Source organism: Meriones unguiculatus, chromosome 11, assembly GCF_030254825.1.
Source record: "Meriones unguiculatus strain TT.TT164.6M chromosome 11, Bangor_MerUng_6.1, whole genome shotgun sequence".
Taxonomy (NCBI): domain Eukaryota; kingdom Metazoa; phylum Chordata; class Mammalia; order Rodentia; family Muridae; genus Meriones; species Meriones unguiculatus.
In genome coordinates this window covers 74061571-74086054 of record NC_083359.1, presented here as the reverse complement: position 1 = coordinate 74086054, position 24484 = coordinate 74061571, and the positions used below count along the sequence as shown (strand labels likewise).

Below are 24484 nucleotides of genomic sequence, written 5' to 3'. Positions count from 1 at the left end.
GCAAAGCCTCGTTCTCTCTGGCCTCTGCATATGTGCCTGAGTGCACGCATCTGCACACATATTAAACATATACACCCCACTAGTGCACACATTACCTTCCCTCACAAGCATCTGTCGCTAACACTGGAATCTTCCTTTAGAAAAAAAAAAAGCGTAATAATAATAAACTTATTCGCCAGGCACACGCCTATCATCCCAGCACTCAGGGAGGCAGAGGCGTGCGGATCTCTGTGAGTTCAAGGCCAGCCTGCTTTACAGAGTGAGTCCAAGGCAGCCAAGGCTACACAGAGAAACCCTGTCTCAAAAACAACCAACCAACCAAAAACAGCAACCCCCCCCCCAAAACCCCAATAATAAGCTTATCCATGTAATTTAGGGGATTCTCAGACTTTTGTAAATTTACTTGAGGATTCTGGCTTTTGTTTTTCCAAGCAGAAGATGCCTAGAATACATTCCTGCCTTCTCCCTCCGCCCCCATGACTTATCCCCTCCAGTAATCAAGTTCACAGTGGGAATCAGACTTTTCTAAAGTAGACTAGGTGACCATGACCCAGTTCTTTGTCAGACCTGGGGGGAGGTGGGGAGGGCACCCTCTGTAGGGGGCATTATTCAGGGCGCTTCAAAACAACCCTGTCTGGTCTGTGGGAAGCAGGTCAAAGACTCCCTGGGCTTCACTTGGGGTTCCAGACAGCTGCTGGCTGCTGCATGCATGGTGTTCTCCTGAGTCAAGGTTGGCTTCTGGACATGTCTCTAGGCCTGACTTGAGTTCTTGTGGGTCAGTGAAAGGATGCCCAAGTGTTCTGAAGCTGGGAGTCATTCAAAGGCTCTCAGAGTTCCTTAGGTCAGCAGCTTCCTGTGTGGTCTCCTTCCTTCACTTCCTCCTTTTTGTCATTCACTGTATCCCTTCATTCTCTGCCCTTTCCAGGCTTGCTTTTCTTCATAGCAGTAAAGGCAAGCTAATTCTTAATTGCGTTGGCTGTCTACTCTACCGGGCCCAGGGCTGTAGGAGAAAGCAGGAGAGTGTGCCAGGCCATCCTGACCCGCACGTTTACCTCAGACCTCGCCTCCTTCTGCTCTGCTCTTTGCTCTCTCACCTCTCCATCCTCCTCAAAAGACCCATCTTGTTTCTGTGCCCAGGCCTCTGGACTGGCTCTTCCCTTCGAGGTCTCTAGATCACTCTTCGCCTGGAGCGTTTTACCCGTTGTCTGTTTCGTTCTGAGCATATTTCAGATAATCACACCAGAGTTTTCTGTATCCCATCAGTACAGTCTGAGCCCTATGAAAACAGATTTGCCTTGTTGCATCTTCCTCCTCCTTTTTTTTTTCAGGCGTGTGTTTGTGTGTGTGTGTGTGTGTGTGCGCGCGTGCTCACGCATATGTTGTTCATATGTGTCATATGTGTTGGGTATGTGTGTATGTATCGTGTATCGTGTATTGGCAAGCATGTATAATGGCATGCAGAGCCCAGAGAAGAATGTTAGGTGTCCCTCTCTGTCCACCTTATTCCCTTGAGACAGTGTCTTTCACTGAACCTGGAGATAGGTCCAGCGATCAGTCTCCAACCGGAGTTTTTGTTGTATGCAGCATGCCCAGCTTTATACATGGCTAATAGGGATTCCAACTGAGGTCACCATCCCCATTTAGGAAGTACTTGTATCCCCTGAGCCAGTTCCCTAGCCTCGGTGCATTCTTCATAATGTCTAGAATAGTAAGTACCTGGGAAAAATCCTTAATAAACAATCCTCATCCAGTGGTGACTAAATGGGTCCAAGAATGAGTTTATGAATGAATGGGAAGGGTCCTGACATCATCAAATTAACAACTAGACAGGACCCTACAGCATGTGCGGGAGGGCAATGACTTAGCGCTGGGCCCACGGCCTGCCTGTCAAGGTTCAAATCCCTGCTCCACTTAACAGTGATGTTGTCCAGGGTTTATTATGTAAGCTTTCTGGGTTATATTGTCCCCCTCTGTGAAACTGGAAGAATGATACCATCCTGTAGGATTATTATGGTAACTGAGCAAAACAGTCCACAAAAAGCTGTCGGCAAAGCTTCTGTCAAATAACACGTTACCTGTTATTACCTGTGGCTCATTTGCTAGTATCAAGTGGGCTCACAAGGTTCTTCAGGACGACCCTATCCTGGCCTGCTTCTATTGAGACTCTCCTGTTGGCGCACAGAGATGAGATGGTTCCCACTACAAGAGACAGTACCCGTGGACAACTTAGGACTTCTTAGAAGTACCAAGGCCCTGGTCATCCCTTAAACACTTTGTCCCAGATGGGTTTCAGAGAAACCCGTTGGAAATGGCTCTTCCTCATTTAAACATGTGTGCGTGTGTTTTTTTTGCTCTTGCTCATGTAATTTTTAGGCTACAGTAAAGAATTGCTTGCAGCTGTGCTATACAAAGCATTTGTAGATCTTTCTGCTTGTTGACAACAGAGAAACCTATGTCAAAAGTCATCTGGCAGTGTGGATTTTGATTTAAGTTTTATAAAGAAGGGCAACTTGCTCCTTGGTAAGCCTAAGGGGGCTGAGCTTTGATCTTATGTCTTAAGGAGGCTTTGTGGAAATTGGAGTTGACATTGTTGACAGGTTTGTCTGTAGCTTTTCTGGTGCCACTAATTAAGCACACACATGCACACTCTTTGCTCACCCCCTTGGAGTAAAAGACATGAACTTGACTTTGATTTTTGATGGAAAGCTGTGAGCAGGTCTAGGGAAACATCAAAGAGGCATTTCTAGTCTGGGAAAACCAACTCTGACATGAACATTAAAGAGCTCTCCACTCCAAAGCTAGATACATTTAACAAAACGCTCGCGTAGAGCATTAATTCTCCATAATGATAAGAAAGGCACAAGAGCAGGCGGTCACCCTGCCTAGTGCGTTCAAGTCTAGAAGGTTATCACACCCTTCGTCTCCTTCATAACAGAATCGACACCTTTGGGCTTTCATACTGCTGATACCTCCAAGATCTCTTTTAAAAATCTCAAGACCCTTTTTTGTTAATTTTGGATGTTTTGAATAACCACAGCCAAATTTAAAATAAACTTTTTATGCTCCTAAGCCAGTGGCTCTCAATCTGTGGGTCACAACCCCTTTGACAAAGTTCTATCTCCAAATATTTACATTACGATTCATAACAGTAGCAAAATTACAGTTCTGCAGTAGCAACCAAAATACTTTAATGGTTGAGGGTCAGCACATGTGACTGTATTTAGGGGTGCAGTGTTAATAAGGTAGAGAAGCACCGTGCTGAGCCCTTTGAAATGGGAGTGTAGACAGGTGAAGACTGAGAGAGGGCAGATGGTGCTCGTGAAGCCTCTGAACCAACTATTGGAGCACGCTGTTAGCACATCTGCTCTAGCCTCACTAGGACACCTACTGCTCACCACAGCTGGGCGCAAGCCTTGTTGTAAGCTCCAAAGAGCAGTGAGCGCAGAGTCAAAACCATCTCACCCAAAGTTTACGGTCAAGTAGATCCCCAGTGAGCCAACACTGACTTTATATCCTATTAGAAGATACCGAAGGCTGCAGAGAATAGGATGGCGAAGGGGATGGTGTTAGAACTGGGTTACATTTTAAACAGGATGTCCAGAGAAGGCCTCATGGACAATACAGCAAAGGCCCATGGTGCCCAGGGAACCTGCCCTGGGAAGCAGCAGAAGCAAGTGACAGCTGTGATGCAGGGCTGTAGGGTGTGTGTGGGGGGAGGATATGACTGACAGATCGATGACACAGGTGGAGGTCATGGTCAGGAGTGAGTGAGGGTAAATGTGGGATTTGTGGACAGAGCACAGTGAGCAGAAGATTTCATGGTTTGTGAGAGAAGTGAAACTGGTCTTTTCTCAGACTGGACTCAAGGGAGAAGGGCCATGACCTGACTTCCTTGAACAGGGGTGTCATGATGAACGGGCAGACCCCAGTAGAGCAGATTGGTTAAGTGGCTGTTGCGTTGCTTTAACCCCAAAATGGTGGCCGTTAGAGGCAGGAGGGAAGCAGGAGAAGTGTTTGGACTCAGGTATGTGGTAAATGCAGAGCTGCAGGCTTACCCATGGGTCGGATAGAGCAAGACTTAAGCAACAACTGGACCTTGTACCTTCCAACCCATGCGTGCCTGCTATTGACAGCTCCTGGAGGCCTCAGAGTTATTTCCAAACCATCACCTTGGTCCCAGTTGTACACTGTGGACAGACACTCTGGCAGTGGAGAGAATGAATAGTTATATGATCTTAGCCGTTGCTGATGGTAAGGGGCTAATTAATGTGCAAGAATGCTCATTCTTTCTTGGCACCAACTGACAGCACACTGTGGCATCGCATTCTGGGGGAGGAACTGGACAGGTATTGGTGCCACCCAACCTCCGCTTCAGCTCCAAAAAGAACCAAAAGAAGCACGAAAGCAGGAGAAACTAGAGACACAAAATGGGAAGAGGTGAAAACTGAGTTAAAACCTCCTTGAAAAGAAAGCTATCAGAGCGGTAAAATGTGAATCTTTTCCTTGAAAGTGTGCGCCTTGTCTATTTATATCTCTCAGGGTTCCTAGTTGGAAGATAAAAGACTTTTCCAGAGAGGACACCAACAGGCAAATTAACATAACAAAACAAAGATCTAGAGCCCTATTTAGTAACTGAGGGCTGAAGTGAGAGATAGGAAAGCCTGGTGGCCTTGCAAATGGCCTCCTGTTTCCTGCACCCTCCCCAGTCTCTCCTACTTCAGCCAACCACGAATTCCCCTGTGAGACAACAGGAGGACATAGTTCACTATGATGGTGGCCGAAGGAAAGAGCCAAAAACAATCCCACTTTGTTTATTTACCAGGAGCTTCATTTCCCATTCCTGCCTGGCTCATGTAGGGTTGAGGAAGTCTTCCTCTGACTGAGCTCCTGTCTCAGGAAGAGCAGAGGGCAGCCTAGAAACTGTCACCTAGCAGGTGCGGCACACAGTGAAGAGGCCAGGAGATCACAGAAAATACCATCGTTAGGCCAAGACCCCCGTAAGGCTGGAGAGAGGACCAGGTGTGTGTGTGTGTGTGTGTGTGTGTGTGTGTGTGTGTGTGTGTGTGTTTCGTGCATAAAGGCACAGCCTGGAACTTGTCAGGATGGGGTGATGGGTATAGCAGATGGATTGACAGACAGTCAAAGCAGATGGTAGGCTTTTATTTTGTAAAGAATTTGTAAATCCTGGGAACAAGGAGCCATAGGGTACTGGAGCTTTTAATCCTATTATACAAGACAAAGTGTGCTCTTTAAAAATGTAAACCCTCCAAATAGAGAATTTCTGCTGTCAAAACCTTGGGGCAGCAAACAGCCTGCCAAACTCCAGGGACTCTCTGAAGTTTTTCTTGCTGGGAGGAGAGATTGTAGAAATAGTCCAGCCCTTCTGAGTTAGTGAAGCCCTCCATAGGGACTGAGTGCCAATTTACTAGATACACATTCTGGTACGCTGCTTGTAGAGCTGGGGATTGAAGCCAGGGCCTTTGGCATGCTTGGCAAGGCACTCTCACCCCGAGCCACCTCTCCAGCCCTTAAGTGCATTGAGTCTATGACAAGCAAAATTTTAAGTTCTAAGCACTGACTATTTTCCCCCAAATCAGACCCCTGTTTCCCTCTTTCAGGTACTGTGTCTAGATCAACTTAGCTTGGTGTAGACGTAGCCACAATTGCAGCTGGTATCGACAGCATGAGATTCTATTCTTCAGCCCTCAACTCCATCCCAGCCTTTGAGGGTCCAAGGTTATTTTCAGGGTCCTCCAGCACTGAGCTACTCAAAAGGAGACCACACTCCCAAGTGTTTCATGCATGCATCACTGTTGTGCCCATTTACGGCCCAAGTTTCGGAAGTGTGCCCACAAGGCTGTGTCTCCCCGGTACACAGACAACAGAGCGTTAACATAGGCTTGTGCATGAGAGTTCGTGAGGGATCTGCCTTCTTTGTAGTGTGTAATATCGGATCCCCTTGCTGAGATGAAACCTTGTCGTATAGAAGAAATTCCGGGAACTGTGGAGTATTGTGAGAACATTTTAAACAAGTGTGATAGTTCAATCCTGATTCGTTTTTTAGGGTGCTTGTCTATCCATCATGTTTTTTTGTTAATGTGGCTTCACTTTGCTGCTACTTCATATGCATTTATATTCCCTGACTGTATTTTCTCAATTCCACCTGACATGTGACCTTGCGCTGGAAGTTGTAAAGAACACCTTCTGACTAATTCTGTTTGCCTGTTTTCATGTTTAAAGGCATGGGAACCTGACGGGCCCAAACTGTGAAGACGATGGAAGTCAAAGTTCATCGGAGTCCAAAGCTGTGATCCGGAAGTAAGTGTTTCCTCTTTCTCAGTAGCAGCGTCACTAGCTCTCAGTCAGGACAGTGTCTGGTTTGAAGTGTCCAGCTTGGTGCATAGGCATGGCGGTGCGTGCCTACAGTTCCAGCCCTTGGAAACCGAGGTAGGAGAAGCATGAATTTGAGGCCAGTTTGTCTCAAACAAAAAGAAAGTAGTTTAACAGAATTTTTTTTTTTTTTTTTTTTTACTCCTTTGGAATGGGTCCTGCCAGGCTGCCATGATTTCCCCTATAATACCTGTGCTAGGCCTGGAGAGAGCGCTCGGCAGATAAGAGCACTGGTTACATTTGTAGTAAACTGAGGCTCAATTTCCAGCACCCCCATGGTGTCTCACAATCATCTGTTACTCCAGTTCCAGGGGATCCGAACCCCTCTTGGACCTCTGGGGGCACCGGGTATGCACTTGGTACACAGACAAAACATTCACACAAATACAAATAAAATAAATACACCTAAAACGTTTTAAAGCTGTCTATATGCCTACACTAACGGTACTCAATTATTTATGCAGGAATGATGCATCTACTGTTTACCAGGTACTGTTTGAAGGGATTTAAAATAAACAAGGAAACAGAACAAGTGAACTACAGTCACTTGCTTGGCTATTATGAAGTTTGTATTTTAGCAGAGAGAGACAAAGAATAAACACAGGAGCAAAGAGTGCAGCAAAGAAGTGTCCAGGTCCCGATGGAGCGTGATTCTGTACAGGCTACCAAGAAGAGGCTCTCAGATCTGACGACGCCAGAGCCCAGTGGTGTGAGGTGTGAGCCAAGCCCCGTGATGTTCAGGCAGAGAGACTGTGGAAGAGGTTCTAAGGCAGGGATAGCAGTTGAGAGACAGTGGGAAGATACAGTGAATGGCAGATGTTCAGGATGAAACTCATGAGTTGATGGTGCAGATAAAGTGAGGATGTGAAGGACTTGGGGCAGGACCTTGAATTTGATTCTAAGGATGGTAGGAGGCACTTGGAAGGCTTAGAGAACAGCACCGTAGCCTAAGTTATCAGGCTCACTGTGGTTTTATGTGGAAAGTAGGTTAGCGGTGGGGATGGAGGCAAGGGTGCCCGTAGGCAGCCTGGATAGCACCTTTACAAGGGTCCTGGCCAGGGTTGGTGATGGGAGTGTGGACTCAAGCAAGGTCTGGGGGTGCTCTGCTGCGCAGGTGCTGAAACAGATGGTATATCAGGAAAACTAAGAAGTGGCTAGGATGCCTCCAAGGGCTATAACAGAACCTCCGCTTTCTGGGGATGGGATTCCACAAAGGAATGTTAGGTGTTAATTTTGAGGTAATCAGTGAGTGTGGTCTCCATGAACTGTCTGCATGGTGGTATTCTGTTGGATAGCCTGGGGTGGTTTTAAAGCCAGATGCTGGCTCTGCTCTCCTGGGAACTAAAGGGGAAGGGAGAGAGGAGATAAGGTCAAAAGAGTGGGCCTTGTTTCCATTCATTGGTTTGAGTTAGTGAAAGTAGCAGGTTTGGTGAGGAGACTAGAACAGCTGTGGGAGTGACCAGAGCAGGGGAGAAGATAGAAGGGATACTTTTTCCCAGAAGATGTGTGAAGAGGGGTTCCAGAGGGATTGCCTACTGTGTCCAGTGCAGCCATATGTCAAGCGAAGAGGGTTCTGGGAGGTGACTTCCTGCCTGCAGTCCTGTGGGTTACAGTGACGAGGGAGAGAGGTTGTGGTGGGAGGAGGTATGTTGAATTGTAGACAGGGAGGATTCAGAAATCTCCTGGCATGTGATCTGGGGATTAGGAAGACATTTGGTTTGTGGACCAGGTGTGGCCTGTTTTAGTGGGCAGTTGTTTACACTGATGAGAATGATCTAGAAGATGCTAAAGAAATAGCCACAATGTAGAGATAGAGGCCACTGTAGGGCTATGTTTTGGAACAGATGGGATGGATACTCTGGGATCCAAAAATAATCTGTAGTGCTAAATACTCATTTGGGGCCAAGAAATCAGAGGGTGGGGACATATTTGGGCTTTTCTGTGGAGTTTTTAACTCTCCAAAAGATTTACTAATGGTTCCCAGGCATTAGGGACCAGAGGTGTGAAAGTCGGAAAAACATTCTTTTTAACTCCAAGTAGGATCTATACTACCTTACATGTCTTTTTTTCTTTTTCTTTCTGATAATTTTGTTGCAGAAAAGTAGACATAGTAATGTACATATTTAAGAATCCAGGGCAAGGTATGGTAGGAGAAACCATTCCATTATTATTTCAGATGGGAGGAGCTGACATTTGAAGGCTGGTCAAGCCTTGGACAGTGGAACTGTCCAGGCAGAGGGGCCAACAGAGCTGGCTCAGGGAAAGCCAGTGTGTGTGCAGTCCTGAGTCACATCAGGGAGTTGTGGGGGCTGCTTCATGGTGTTGCGTGTGGGTAAGGAGGGCCTGTGGGGCTGAAGCTAATCTGAGGTTACACCAGGAAGGGCTTTAATCATTCACAAATGGATTTGTATTTCCCCTGTGAGCTGTGGGCCACAGTTGTCAAGGTTTGTGTAGGTGGAAAACATTACAAGGTATGTCTTCAGAGTGGATTGGGCATGGAGTCATCCTATCCCATGGCACTGGGGACACACAGCTCAGCATCCATGGTGCTCTTCTAGCCCAGTGATTCTCAAGCTGTGGGTCGCAACCCCTTTGGGGTCACATATCAGATGTCCTGGACATCACATATTTACAATATGATTCATAACAGTGGCAAAATTACAGTTACGAAGTAGAAACAAAAATAATTTTATAGGTGGTGGCCACCACAACATGAGCAATTGTGGTAAAGAGCCACAACATCAGGAAAGTTGAGAACCACTGGTTTTGCCTAATGAACTATAACCTGCAGCTTCAAATCTCTGAGTGAGTCCTGAGCACTTTAGGGTTTAGAAATCATGAAATTAGAGTGTTTAAGTTGTTTTTGCTTGTCCATGAAGTCACTCAAATATGATCCACAAGAGAATTATTTTTGTAGTGTGTGTGGGGTGTGTGTGTGTGTGTGTGTGAATATTCAGAAGAGATGCCACAAGAATCTAGTGACGGGCAAGATAAGTGTGTTGACGCATGATAGGATTTGGTGAGAGAGGCGCATTGTCACCCACAGTGTCAGACGCCAATCAAATATGCACTCTTTGCATTCAGGCAGTCACAAGTAGCCAAGAAGAGTACAGTCTGAAACATGCCCAGAGCCTTTCTGCTCCCCAGAGGGCCTTTCAGGACTAAACAGGTTTGGGGGAAGTAGCAGTTAGGAAAATTGATTGTACCTTGAATGTGAAAAGGCTGGTTTGCCACTTCAGAACCCCACTGAAATCCATTGTACGCTCGGGCCACTGCTGTGGGTGAGACTCCAGGCTCCGCTGTCTTAAAGGGCTTTAGAGTTTTAAGCACGTGAGATCTTAACAAAGAGCTGTACACAGTACTCCCCTGAGGGGTCCGTCATCCGGGCACAATAGTCCTTTCCCAAACCCTCACAGGGACTTGGTGGAAAGTTCTTGACCCCTTTGCTCAAACTGAGCTGCCTTTTGAAAAGAACTGTGCCCGATGAACGCACAGCACTTTATTTTATAATAGGTCGCTCTGTCCCCCAGACTCAGGAATGCTAAAATGCCTTCTCTCTGGCGACCTCTTTCTTTCTTCCATTTCCTGTTCATCTTTCTTCCAGGTTTTTTTTTTTCTCCTTTCATGAATTTGTATTCCATGTCCCCATTACCATTTTATACTGTCTTTTCTTGTGGCTGTCCTCTGACAGTGTCTGTCTCTACATGACCACTGCCTTGTTTTCCCGAGAAGAAACCCCCATCTGTACGTAACACACAGATCCCTCAGGCACCGCACACCTCCAGCCCCTGACCCAGAGCGCTGAGTGGCCTCTTCTTCTTGGCTGTGGCTCAGTAGAAGGCATGGTTTTGTGGCACTGGTCCTCAGAGGGTGACTTTGTCCCCCGGAGGGCATTGACCAGCCTTTGGAGACCCCTGGGTTGTGCCTAAGTCGTGTGCTACTGGCATCTAGTAGTAGATAGAGGGCAGGGATGACAGTAAACATTCTATAATGCAGAGGACAAGGCTTGTCCCGTCCATTCGATGCTTTGGCACTGAGTATCACCAGTGCTTCGGCAGGAAACCCTGCTAAACAGTATTTGTGCACCTCTAGGTACGCTCTTTTGGAAGCTTATCCATTTGTGTTCCTTTTCATAATCAGGTGGGTCAAATCCTGAGGTGACCAGGCCCAGCCACATAGAGGGTGGAAGGCCCAGCCCTGTGCCATCATTCTGTCCCTTACCAGCCAGCATGGCTTCTGTTTAGTCATTTTACCTCTCTTAGTTTCAGCGTTTTCATCTAAACATTAAGCCCCTGGAGCACACAATCTCCGAGTCCTTTTCAATTCAGTGATAGCTAACATAAAATGTATTTAAGTTTTTCAAAAACCAAAACCAGAGATGTGGTCCAAATACTATACTAAGCTTTTGAGAAGTTTCCCTGACTCTTCCACCCCCTCTGAGAAAGCATTTGTAACAGACTGAATGAAACTGTCAGAAAAAGGAGAGAGGCTCTCATTTGCTTCTTGTTAAATCATGACATCACAGCTGTCTCCTGTGGTCATAAATAAAGAGCTGAGCAGAAACACTGTCCAGCGGGGTGATAGGAATGGTAGAATGCCTGCTGGTTTCCTTTCCCGTGCATCCGTTCCCTTGTGATGTCAGGTGGGCAGCACGCAGCAGGAATCTAGTGACTTTCTGAAAACTAAACAGCCCTCCTCAGGACAGTTGCCTTCAGTTTTGTGGACTGGGAGCAAGGGCAGGGAATCACTATAGGACTTAACCATGAACACAGAAATGCCCCAAACAGTTTGATTTTTCAGTTTTTGCTATAAATGGTAGTAGGACCCTTAAACTTTGTAGAAGCTTCCAAGTTGCCAGTCACTTTTGATATTTTAAATATGGATCCAATCAAGCTAACAAAGGACCATAAAGATGGAAAATGTGGAAATACAGATGAAGCCTTATGATGAAAAATTGGTTTCTGGTGTCTTGAATCCTAACTGCCTATAGTGTTCTATATGTGTGTAAAAAAAGTTATCCAGTTGTTCAGGATAACGTTGGGGCTCCAACGTCTGGAGGGCCCCATTCCTGCTCTCTGCCATATCCAGACCGTCTCAGCTGGCTCAAGTTGCTAAGATTTCTCCGTCCATGACAGTTTTTAAGACCGTTGCCATACAGTGACTTCTGGTGTTAGGGCTGGAGCTATGTAGAGAATAAACTGGGTCGTTTTGTTTTGTTTTGTTTTATCCCAGGACTCCTAAAAATGGCTATTATTTGGGAATCAGGAAATCCACTTCCTATTACGGAAGAAAACAACTCGGCTCACATTCATTTCACCTGTGCCCTCTTCACCCTTCCTGTCAACATTTTCATGTGATAAAATACTGTCTTTTCCAAGAGCAGAATTTGAACCAGATAGGAAGAAGAAACTTTTTGTAGGAGAAATTTATTGCAGCCATTGAGCCAAGCAGCAAACAGAATGCAAAGAAGGGACAGTGGCTTCAGTCTTTACACCATGAATCTTTGAAATGTATGAGATTGTTCTGTGGGAGGGTGGGGAAGATAGTGTACGTGTAACTTTATTTAAAGAGATTTAAAACTCCCTGTGCAATGAGGCTTTATTGCTTTCCTTTAATCAGTACCCTTTAAAGTAGAAATAGCTCCTGTTTCCTTTTTAATTGAATTTTGTCCCTTCCCTTCTAGAATGCCAAGTTTTGTTTTCTCAGATCTCTTTACCATCAGAGTGCTTCAAAGGGTTGAAATCATTTTATTTTCCTGTCCATGCATTCAGAAGATACAACTGTTGTTCTTGTAATCTTTCGATGAGGCTAGAGGTACTGACACCAGTGCTTGGACTGTTAAGAGAGCTAGTAAACAGTATTAATCCAAAAAAAAAAAAAAAGAAAAGAAAAGAGAAAAGGTGAGGTCTGGAGTTATTAGTGCCTGGGGAAATTACAGCGGAAAGTATTTGAAAACTCTTCCTGGAATGTTTGCAATCAATAGTCATTCCAGAAAATCCAAATGCCCTAAGAAGGCAGTTGAAATTGAGTGAGTATAAAGAAAATGGGGAAAGGAGAAGAGATTTGAGGGGCAGGGAGGTGCAGAACCCATCAAAAATGAGATGTAAAGCCAGGCACGGTGGTACACACCTTTAATCACAGCACTCCGGAGGCAGAGAGGCAGGCAGAGCTCTGAGTTCGAAGACAGCCTGGTTTACAGAGTGAATTCCAGGGCAGCCAGGGCTATGTAGAGGAATCTCTGTCTGTCTGGAAAAAGAGAGAGAGAGAGAGAGAGAGAGAGAGAGAGAGAGAGAGAGAGAGAGAGAGAGAGAGAGAGACATAAACACCAAACTCAGGCATGGAGACGCACACCTGTAATGTCAGCACACTTAAGATTAGCTCATCCTTGGACACACAGTAAGAGTCAGGCTCAACAAAAAACAAATGCAACAACAGAGCAGTGAGAGAGTAAGGTCTCCAAATTCAGCAGAGTTAAAGGCTGCAACCAGTCCTATCAGAGGATTCTCAGTGTTTAGGCAGTGAAGACAGTGATTTCATGCCGCCTGTCTTTGGTATCCTTACTGCAAGGCACTCTTTTAGTTACCTTGTATTTTCTCCTGCCATCACAAATGTGCTGAGATCTTGCCCTCACTTCATAGGCCCATCAGCTGAAATTTCATCAACTTTGTGTGCTTCGGCCAAGATCAAGCCGTTAGTTCAGTGCCGAGTATTTAGAGTCAAATTCAGTGGGGCTTGCCACCTGCTCCTTTGGTTCTCCAGCCTGCCATTTGGAACCAGCATACAAGTACCTCACAGTGATTAGGCCACCTCAGCACCTGGAAACCTAGACAATTTGGAATTCATGCCTTTTATTCTCATGCCCAGCAGTTATGGGCACCCCCAGCTGGGGTAAGGGCTGTTCCCAAACAGCCGTTGTGAAGTATGGCAGTCAGATTTGTTTCCCTCTGGAGGAGATGGTTTGAAGGCTCTGAGGAAAGATTAAGGAAGACCAAGCCAGTAGGGTTCATCAAAGTGGGGCTTGCTTCCTGTCCTTGGTACCTGGTAGAACCTGACACCACCGAGGGAATCTCCATCCATGGTGAAATCATAGAAACCTTCAGGAGGTATCAAACAGAAGCCCCTGATTATAATGCATAACCTCTTCTCAGACTGGGGAATTGGGGAAGGAGTTATCGAGGTCCTGAAATTAGAATTTTGGTGAGAGGCTGATGCACTTTTCTAATAACAGCTAGAAGTTATTGATTGCTTAGCAAGAGCAATGTACTGTATGTGCTTTAAAAAAAAAATCTCCAAATGATACCTTTACTCCATCTACCAAAGGGTAGGTTGTTGGGCAATTGAAGAACTGTCCAGGGTCATACAGAGAATAAGTGAGAGTGCTTGGACTTAGCCAAGGCAATGCTCTCTACATCCGGTATCCTTTAGTTCTTCCCCTGTGATAAAAATGAAAATAATTCTCTGAAGTGTGGGAATGAGAGACAGATGTGTGAGTAACCTTGACTTTGGGAAATAGGTTTCAGCCGCATCTCACCCTGCCCCACAGCTATTTGCTCCATTGTCTTTGTGTACCTTCCTTCTTCCTAGTCTTGCCTTGAGGGGATTCTCGTCCTCCCCTTTCCCCTGCCCTGCCCCATCCATTCCTCCTTGAGCTGAGATCTTGATTTTGGCTTTCTTTGCATTTATTTTCCCTTGCCCTATCACAGCCCCTCCTTCATTCCCATCCTTATTTACCACAAACAACACAGTGTGACAATGGAAAGTACAGGAAGCTGAGGCGAGATGACCCTGGCAAGTTCAGATAGTAATGTTTCCATTCTTTGGAGAAGAGGGGAGGAGAAAAGAAAAGAAACTTTGTCCCTCCTTTTGTTCTTTCTCATCAAGGAAACCATCTTGCTGGCAGCCTTTATCTTGGCACTGTTCCCGAGACTGAGGAAAACCATTCCGGGACTTGGGTCCAGCTCTGTCAAGGTCAAGGTTGACAAAGTGCATTACAGCCCACCAGCCTGGCTTGGCAGAGGCACGGCCATGTTCCCTGCAAGGTGCAACATGGTCTTAGATCCCACTTTCAACCCTTAGGCTGGAGGAAGTGATCAAATTTGTAGAGAAGGTCCTAGAATAAAGAGACATTCTGCTGTTTTTCCAAAAGTTTCTGTGTCTTATCTTCTGGTGATTAAGTATAATGAGCTATCATCTCGAACAGACCTGAGGGCAGGAAAAACATACTTCTAAATGGACATCGTTTTGTGTTTTGTTTTGTTTTGTTTTGTTTTTTGTAGTGGTAATTTCTGGAATTGGCAATTACACATCAAGGGACAGATGCTATACCCCCAAAATGTTGTATTAAACTTATTAATTGTAGTGTGTTTAGTTGCCGTTGGAATTTTAGGATAATTTGATATGCCTACTCACAGACTCTGGATTTGTCACATGTGTGCTTGGAGCACAGCTGCTGCCTTGGTGTCTGTCAGTCCTCTGGCTGCACTTCAGGAGCCCAGCAGCCTAGGGGTGACTGGGCTATTTTCCCATGCTCGCTCCTCTACCAAGGCGTTTTGCTACCTAGCTGTTATCAAGTATGACCCGCGCTTACTGAAAAGTCAGTAGGCACAGCATGTGTCATTACAATGTGCTCATCCCCCGTCTTTCTGTTATTTTGTTAAACAAGTCTCATGTCAATGTTTGGCTGTCTTACCTCAAGAGCCTTGCTTACAGTGTTGCTCTAGTTCCATGCCACTGATTCCTTCTCATCCTTAAGATCTCAGCTCCTAGGGAGACCCTCCTGAAGCCTTGACCAGTCCCTCTAAAGATCAGGACTTCCATGGGTCCCCCGACCCCCTGCTGTGACATTTACCACGTAATTAGTAAGTGGATAGAGTAATGCTAGTTCAGTTAGTCGTATTGATTCTCCCTGGGGTCTCTCCTGGAAGGAAGAGTCTTCCACCTGACCCTGGCAGGCTCCACACATGGCCATCTATCTGATCATGTGTCCCTTTGCCCAGAGGCTTTTGCAACAGGCCGGGAAGGTGATTCTTGACAAGAATGCCCAAGGGGGAAAACACTCTCCTGGTAGGCCCGTCTACCATCAGGGCTGGCTGCTGTCGCTGGCCACCCAACTGGCATGTCTGCTCAGACCCACCCTTTCCTTTGGGACAGGAGAGTGCTCTCCAACCCATCAGAGTTGCTTTGGGAAAGAGGATTGTGCATCAGTGCTCGATGTAGACTGTGGCCCAGTCTTAAGCTTTCCACCTGGTTTCCGTTCTTCTCCTGTTTTAATACCCCGTTGAAGATTCCTGTCTTCTGGTGACTACTCTAGTTCGATGCCATGTGCTTGCGCATGCATGCATGTTTGTGTGTGCGTGCATGCATGGTCCTGCCCACATGTGCATGGGCAGTGTTTGTTCAAAGCTGTGGCCTTCTTCCGGCAGGGGTGGGGTCGCAAATGTTGAGGCACAGTTTGTCTCTGTGATTGGTGGCAACTTTTTTGAGTTGATTTCCCTGAGTTGATTTCACCAAGCCATTGATCCTTTAGAGTCCCTTCCTGTGGCCTTAGCAGGTCATTGTAAGCATATTATCAATTATGTCTCCCTTGATGTATCTCAGAAGGGCCCATTGACATTATATCATTTGAAGTCGCCACTGACCAGTGTCAGATAGGTGCAGGCAGGTGTTTTCTGTCCCTTCTCCAGTTAGGGGTCAGTGGGACTCTATAAACAAACTCTCCAGGATAACAGATGGCCCTGCTGGTGAGGAACTGCGTTTCACCTTCTCCCAGCCCCTTCTTGTTCTGTTCCCCGGGGCAAGTGACTTCTCCAGTCCAATAGGCACACTCTGCCTGTGCATTTGTGACTGCAGCCGGCATCTCCCTTCCCCGCAAAGCTCCCTCACTAATCCTCCCATTCAGTCTTAGTGAGGAGTGGAGCCAGGCTGGGGAAGATGGAAAAGCTGCTGTCCCCTTTCCTCTGTCATATTTGCAATGCCGCTTTCCCTCTTGGAATCTTAACAGCCCTACATTTGTATCTGCTGCTTGTTCTATTGAGAATGGAAAGTTTCTTCCCAGGCCTGGCAAACATAAGGCTACTGTGAATCTCGGGCAAGGGTCCAGGCCTTTCCAGAAACCCTCCCTCCCTGGCACGCTGAGGAGCACTGCCGATCAGAGGGCAAGGGTCCGCTCCTTCTGGCCATGCTCTCTTTGTATTCCTCCTCTCTTATTTCTTCCTTCTCCCCCCTTCATTCCTTTTTATGTGTGAAAAAGCGTTTCAACTAAGATTGCAGTGAGCTCTCAAAGCCTCCTTAGGCTAAGCTGTGGCCCAGTCACTGTTAGAGCAGATTAGATAAGGAAGCTGCTCACCAGAGTGAGTTAAAAGTGTTAGATGAGGGCAGAGTGGGCATGATCGGACCATGCTTGTGCCAACCTTCTGTGGTCCTTCTGATGCTGTGACTTTTCTTGGACACAGACTATATGAAATGCTTTGAGGAATTAGTCACCCATGTATACAGATATAAACAAAGGCACACATTTTACCATCATAAGAACCTGAAAATCATTTAACTTTCTGCCTGACAGTGGAAGAATTCTTAGATTATAAGATGTGTGCCCATGTAGTAGGACGCGGTGTTCAGGAGAAAATAATTAACTCTAGAGGCAGTGGCTGGAGAGGTGTCTGTAGCATACTGATAAGTGAAGAGAAATGTTTTTATATTTGTGTATCATGTATAGTGAGTATATGTAGACAGCCACAGAAATGCCTAGAAGTATAGTCTACAAACTGGTAACAAATCATAGGGATGGGGCTGGGTTGAAGAGGGATTAGATGGGGGAGGGAGAGTTGGGGTTTTGGGTTTTCGAGACAGGGTTTCTCTGTGTAACCTTGGCTGTCCTGGACTCACTTTGTAGAGCAGGCTGGCCTCGAACTCACAGAGATCAGCCTGCTTCTGCCTCCCAGAGTGCTGAGATTACAGGAGTGTGCCACCACACCAAGGGAGGAGCAGCTGTTTTGCTTTTTAGTTTATGTAGATGGGTGAGAATTACCATTTTCAATAAATGACCATTAAATTTTAAAATGAGCAATTACTATCCATTAAGCAGTAGTTGATACAGTCATATCATTGAATTACCTGTAAGTTAGGATTTCTTCTTTTCTTAATTGCTCTTTTTTTCCCTTTTCCTTCCTTTTCCCCTTGCCCTTTGAATTGTTGAGACAAGGTTTTTCTTTGTAACCCTGGCTTACCTGAAACTGGCCCTGTAACCCAGACAGTCCGGAACCCAGGCAGTTCTGCCTCTGCCTCCAGAGTGCTCGGATGCAGGCATGGACCTCCAGGCTGGCCTTGTAAATTTGGATTTCCATGTGGACATTCTTTTAGAATATGAGACAGTTGAGGGCGCTTCATTTCATCTCAGGGTTAGCTCAGTGCTCCTTTTGACTCTGTGTGTGTGTGTTCATCAGTATCTTTGGAAGACTGTGTTCTCATTGAAATGGGAAGGGAGTAGCAGTGATCAATTTGCCTTCTTAAGAATTCTAAGAGTGTTACTCTGTAAGAATCTAGCCTTTATATTTAAATGTCAGGTTTTCTGTGTTCCAGTGTGTCATCCCAACTATGCACACCGCTGGTGAATCTGTGCTTACTGTTCACGCAAAGGAAGGGAAATTACTCACAAATTATAACTGTTATGAAAAATTAACGTTAGAATGATAGCTTGCTTTTTTTTATATTTAATCTGACAGTTTTACACATGTATATACTGTTTCTTTGTCATATTTACCCATACTCCTTCCACTCTTACCAAACACTTCTCAACCCATTCTCTTTAGTCTTTGTGTAGTCTTTTTCTCCTTTAATATCATACTAAGTGCAGTTAGTGTAATTCTGGAATATTAACATAAAAGTTAATGATAAATGTTTAAAATTATGCTATTTAGGTTTGTTACTAAAAGGAGCGGTAATTAATGCAGTCTGAGGGCTCTCAAAATATAAAGCTATTAGTTTTATTGTGCTCATGTTTTCAATGTTTTGTTTATTTTTGAGGGTCTTACTATGTAGCCCTGGCTATCCTGGAACTTGCTCTGTAGACCAAACTGGCCTCAAACTCACAGAGATCCACCTACCTCTGCCTCCTGAGTGCTGTGTTTAAAAGGCATGTATCACTAGGCTGAGCTCACGTTTTCAATTTTAATCCAAAGCCCAGGTTACTTTCTGTCAGCTTTCTGGAGGGAAATAAAGTTTTTGCTATTTTTATTTAGTTTGAAGATTTAGAATACTGAATTACTTCTGTTGATGGCTTAATGTCATCACGTATGTAATTAAATAGTAGCAATTCTAGATGCCATATAATTCATAGTGGTGAAAGAATGATATTCACAGTAGAAAAACGGTCAGTGCATAGCCGTTTCTGCTGTTGTTCTTGAGCTCCAAAAGCTGAGTTAACTTCAAGTGGACTTCTGTGGTAGTTATGCCTTGATTGCAGTTCAGTTCTTTGGTAAGAAATTACAGTATGGAAGTTAAGACACTGTAACAGCCCGCTGCACAATTCTGCACAGTTCATAGTAACTTCTACCCTAGTTTTTAATTATATAAACATTTTTTCAGTATAGTAGATAATTATAATTTTCTTTTTTTGTGATTCTGTGGACCAAACCCAAACAGTACTTATGCATGTTGGACGAATGCTGCACCACTGCTATCTTCCAAACCCTCTAAAAAGCATTTTGTGGTTCTGGGGAGGTAGCTCAGTCTGTAAGATACTAGCTGCACAAGCGTTAGGGCTCTGGTTGGATCCTCAGCCCCCATGTGTAAAGGAGAAGCTGGACATGGCGTTGTCTTTGCCATCCCAGTGCTGGGGAAGCTGAGTATCCTAGAGCCTGCTGGCCAGCCAGCCTAGCCTTATGGTAATCCCCAGGTCCCAGACAGAGGCCATCTCAACAGACAAGACAGATGATGGCTGCTAAGGAGTAACACAGGAGGCTCACCTGTGACCTGACCTACCCACTATCACTCACACACAGTCTTGGGTAGGTAAAAAAAGCTAAGATGAAGTGTGGTCCTTTCGCCTGGGGATGCACAAGGCTTTATTGATTCTCCCTGTCTGTTTCCCCTGCCAGCATCAGTGAACATCCCTTGCCATGGAGGCAGAGTATCTGGTTTTTAGAGAAGGGAGCCAGCCTGGCAAGGATCTGACTCCAAAGTCTTTGAAGTCTTCTTTGAATACACATGAAGCATGGCATAATGGCACTCCAAACAGTTTACCCCTTTGTCATTGCTCTGACTCTGCTCTCGAGGGAAGAGCTGCCCCTAACTTAAAGGCAACGCCCTGTGTTACTCAGAATGTGTCTGTAGCATGCCAAGCGCCCGGAATGACCCTGGCTGGCTTTGTGCTCTGGCTCCTGTGGACCTTTGGGAATACGGAGAAGAAATGGTGTTGCGGCATGGTTGCCTACCAAGTTGTTTTTCCACTTACCTCTCAGAGACCTAACTTCTCCACCCCGTGGTTCCTGAGACGCGTCCTCATTGTGATTTGAGAAACAAAGGGATAACTTTATGAGGAAAGTTTTAGTCCTGAAGCCCTAGTGATGTTTATAAGATTAAACCTACGCATTTCCCCCCAAAAAACCCAGCCACTTCCTTTCTCCAGATGGATTTCTGGCCAAACTGGAGCCAGTTATCTCTAAAATATCAATATGATTACTTTTATTTTCCTCTTCTGGTGTATTGCGTTTGTTCATTTACTTGTGTGCGAGTTGAAGCGGTGGCCTGAGCATCCTGCAGCACGGGGGTCAGAGGACAATTTTTAAGCCTTGTTTTTCTCCTTTCTCCATGTGGGACCCAGGCCTCAAACTCAGGTTGTCAGTCTTGGTGGAAGGTGCCTCCCTCACTGCGTCATCTCGACAGCCTGGCGTTCTGGTCTTTAATTTGAACAAATCCACAGTTAGTGGCTTGTGTTCAGATTGTTTGGAAACTTTTGGAACTCCCTAAATTCTCTCCTCATCTTTTGTCTGCCTCGGGTGGATTTTTCTCACAACAAAACATTATCGACCCCCCAAACCCTCGTTAGCTACCAGCTGTGCTGTCCAGGGCTTGTCTGGAGTCTCACATTCGGGTTCAGTAGCTCTCCATTTCTCTTTCCCAGCGCCATTGCTTCCATCCTGAGGGCCTGGCTTGACCAGTGTGCGGAAGACTTCCGGGAGCCCCCTCACTTCCCTTGCCTGCAGAAGCTGCTGGAATATCTCAAACAGATGATGCCTGGCTCCGACCCTGAGAGGAGAGCACAGAACCTTCTCGAACAGTTTCAGAAGCAGGAAGTAGATCCTGACAGTGAGTACCTGTTTGGTCCCAGGGAAAACCTAGATTGGGATTCTGCAACATGGGGGTTCCCCACTTATTGTCTCCATAAGAAACCCTCAAAATTAGGGTAGGTGTAAAGTTATTGAAGTGTTAACTTCAGAACCTTAAGGTTTTAGGGTGAAAAGAAGGACTTTCAAGACTGGCTTTAAAGGTTAAACTGAAGCTGCCATAGAGGAACTAAGTGGTTGCCTGGGGTTCCTTCTGTCTCCAACAACAGAGTTTCCTTGATTTTTTTTTTTCTCCCTTGTCAACATGGATTGGCTTCTTCTTCTCTGCCTAACACGTTCTATCAATTGTAAGCCTGTGACAAGCAGCCTATATGGCTGGCAAGGATTCAAGCCCACTTCCCCCTTACAAAAGCTTGGAGGACGTGTTTCTCCTTTGCCCTGGAAAGCATTGCTGTAATGCCCCCGGCAGTGTAGATTACCGTCATCTACTCTCTCTAATGGCCGAAATCAAGGGAAGTTTCTGCGGCTGTTTTTTCCTATTGGAGGCTGACCTCTAGTTTCCAAGGACAAATGCAGGGGCCACCACTGCTGGCCAGGGCGTGTGTTGACTGCCGAGCTCTGAAGAAATGAGTTGAGAGGTCTATCAGGCTTCCAGCACGATGCTATATCCTTTCACTGAGGTGCTGGGTAACAGTTTCCATGGCAGCTGACCCACTTGGAACTTCTAATGGGTACTTCCTTGAAGTAATGCCCGATTTCCTCAGTGAGGGAAAGGAAATGGGCCCTAACACAGATAAGGGATGCTACCCCACAGCCAAAGAAAATACAGTAACTTTAAATTTCGCCCAGTACCTGTCCCGTGGTTTGTGTGTACTGGGGACCAGAGAAGGGGAATGCAATTGCATCATCTGGCTCCTATTGCAGAAGGCTCTGTATCTCAGATGACTTCATCTGCCGGGAATGCCTGAATACCCGGGAAGCTCCAGCTGCCAGACCTCCTCTCCCTTCAGGGCCTCCCCCGCCCAGCCTTGTGCCTGGGTGGAAAATGCTGCTGCTGCTGCTGCTCTGGAGCCCAACTCTCCGCACTGAGGCTGCCTCTGGCCCCATGCCTAATTGGGGAACCAGTGATTGGCTGTCTCCAGCTCAGGGACTGGAGGGCAGAGCTCTTTTGGTAGGCAGAGGCTCGGACGAGGGAGGCGGCCTGACTTCACAAAAACTTTTAGGCAGTCCTCAAGAAGGAATCCTTTCCTAAGTATGGGCAATTGTTGGCAAGAGTGTGTCAGGCCCTGTTCATGAAGTACAGGCTCCAGTCTTGGTTCCCTTATGCCCTTCTCCCCAACTCACACTATGAAAAGCAGCGCACTTCCCTGTGTGTTCTGAAAAGTAAAACTGAACAGAGTTTTTACATACCCCCTGGAGAGAGTCAGGGGCTAGAGCAGTGAGAGCATAGCTCAGGTCTCAGAGAAAAAGGATCATAGTCTTCACACACAGTGACATTTTAGGTGCATACCAGACTTACTAGTACCTGAATGAATGAATGAATGAATGTTTGAGTAAGGGACCTTAGTTCTTACCCTGTACTCTCCTGGGCTGAAGTCAGACAGCCTCTGCATTGTTTCACAAGTTTTAAAGTACACTGTAGCTGTCAGGAGGGATAGAAGGCTCCTTTGAATCTTTGATTGGCACATCAGATTCCTTCTCCACTGAAAGAGAAAGTATCAGAGTTGAGTGGGGGAAAAGTACTGAAAACAGGCTCTAACGTTAGTCATATGGTGGGATTTTAGCTCTCTAGGGGGTACTTTTCCTTGTATGCAAGATAACGGGAAGCAGTGTTACTCCTGCCCTTCCCAGCTCTAGCCCAATCCCATTCACATCAGAACCTTCAACTCTAAGGCCTATAGCCAGTCCTGAAATCTCAGCCCTGCCACCGGAGTGGGCAGGTGGCACAGTGGTGTAGGTCTCACTTTGGGCACCCCATTTCTCATAGGAAGCTTTGAAGAAGCTGCATCAACAATGCCCATCCTAAAGAGAAAGAAAGGGTTTAAAATGTCAGCATGTAAGACAGACCGGAATCCCCACCAAGACATCACTGTGTGCAACTAGGACCCCCCGACCCCGGAATAACTACACTTTTGACAAGGAGGACAGGAAGGAGTGTGATGAGCATGAGGCTGGGAAACAGCTCAGGGACTGGGGAAGATTGCAGTCAGGAAATCTGAACTGGAGGCTCCTGGAGCTGGGCTCCTTAGTGCTGTGAACACACTCCTGGGTACTCATTTCCTCTGACTTTTTCAGGCTACGTCCTGTGTAACTTTCTGACTGACAACCAGCTACATAGGGCTCCAGTGGGTTTGCTTTAAATTTATTTCACGCTTTGTACACACTCTATGTGGAAGCTGACAACAACTCTGAGCATTTGAGAGTGCTAAATATTTTTGAATGTTCTACAGGTCTCATCCACATCTCTGAAACCCAAATGACCTGTCCTACCTTTACCAAAGCCTGGCCTGCTGCCTGCTCAGTCTTTTAGGCCTTCTGGTTCTCAGTGGCCCAGTGACTAAGGATTGCATGGTTGGGGTGTAGGTATTAGCTGGGTTAGTCCCAGAAGTGATGATGGATGTGGGGGAAGCTGAGGTGAGGGTTGTGTTCAGCTTTGCTTCTGTAGTCTTTGCCTAGGCTAGCCTCTGAATGATTTCTTGGGGATAGCTCAAGGCCCCTCTGAGCTTAATAAGAATATGTGAACACACAGGATTAGATCTCTGTTTTGCTCCAATATATCATTCTTATTCATCTCTACCTGTGGATTTCTGAAGAGTTAGCCCTCTTCTTCCTGAATGAGAAAGAAGTGTAGCTTGACGCCGTAAACACAGCCTTAGGAGGTACCCATTCACGGACTGTTTCTGTGGACAGATGGACTTCTCAACAACATCTCCTTGAGCCTGGAAGAGGAAGAGGAACTCGAGAGTGGAGGCTCCGTAGAATTCACATGCTTCGCAGAAGACCTCGTGGCAGAGCAGCTGACCTACATGGACGCGGTAGGTCTTCTTGCTGTGTCTCAGATGTGCTTCTACTTGCAACATGAGCAGTGACAGTACGAGTGGAGAGAGGGCCGTGGGCAGCACCAGGTAGTGTGTAGAAGTCCTTTCAAGTCTTTGAGAAAGTCCGTGTCCACAAAGGGAGAGTTTAGATGCCGTGTGAATCACTCCTGTGAATAATTCAAGCCCCAGCTCTTCTTGCAGTCCTGGGTGAAAGTGCATTTTCCTCAGAGCTCAGGTCACAGAGGGAAGTAAGAATTCTAATCCTAGTGAAACAGAATCCACCCTCCTCTGTGGGTAGTTTTCTCCCTCTGGACTCATAAATATTTCAAGAGCCCAACTGTTTATTTGGAGGATTGTAAAGGGGTCAAAGCACAAGTTAGGATGAAGTAAATTCATTGGATCCACATGTGACTGTAGCTGGCAGCCTGTTTCCACGTGCGCTTCCTGCACGTTTGAATTGTGACTGTTTATATGTGCTGTGCATATTTGATTGTGTTAGTCACATTTCATAGCCTGGAGTTTGCTGGGAAACATAATTAAAGAACTAGCAATTGTCATGGTGGTTTTACTCTTCAGCACTTAACTGAGCTCTGTCACTTTTGCAGCATATGAAATGGCCAAAGTTTCCATCCAATGGGAAAGAAAATTAAGTATGGACAGTAGATTAGATAGAATATGTGGACTAAATGCCGGGTGGAAAATAAATTAGATAGTCTGTGTGGGATACATGCCGACCATCTTTCTTGTCATACCAACTTTTATACACCTTATATT

At 45.9% G+C, this 24484-nt stretch overlaps 1 protein-coding gene across 4 annotated transcripts in view; it reads left to right on the top strand.

Annotated features, from left to right (window-relative positions):
• The window catches only part of Rgl1 (ral guanine nucleotide dissociation stimulator like 1), a 257262-nt gene that overhangs the window by 195764 nt on the left and 37014 nt on the right, over nucleotides 1-24484 (top strand). For all 4 annotated transcript variants that reach the window (XM_021632873.2, XM_021632871.2, XM_021632872.2 and 1 more), the window contains 3 exons: nucleotides 6241-6318; nucleotides 20510-20694; nucleotides 23583-23707. In XM_021632873.2, the coding sequence (XP_021488548.1) occupies nucleotides 6241-6318; nucleotides 20510-20694; nucleotides 23583-23707 (388 nt within the window). The remainder of the gene's footprint in view (nucleotides 1-6240; nucleotides 6319-20509; nucleotides 20695-23582; nucleotides 23708-24484) is intronic.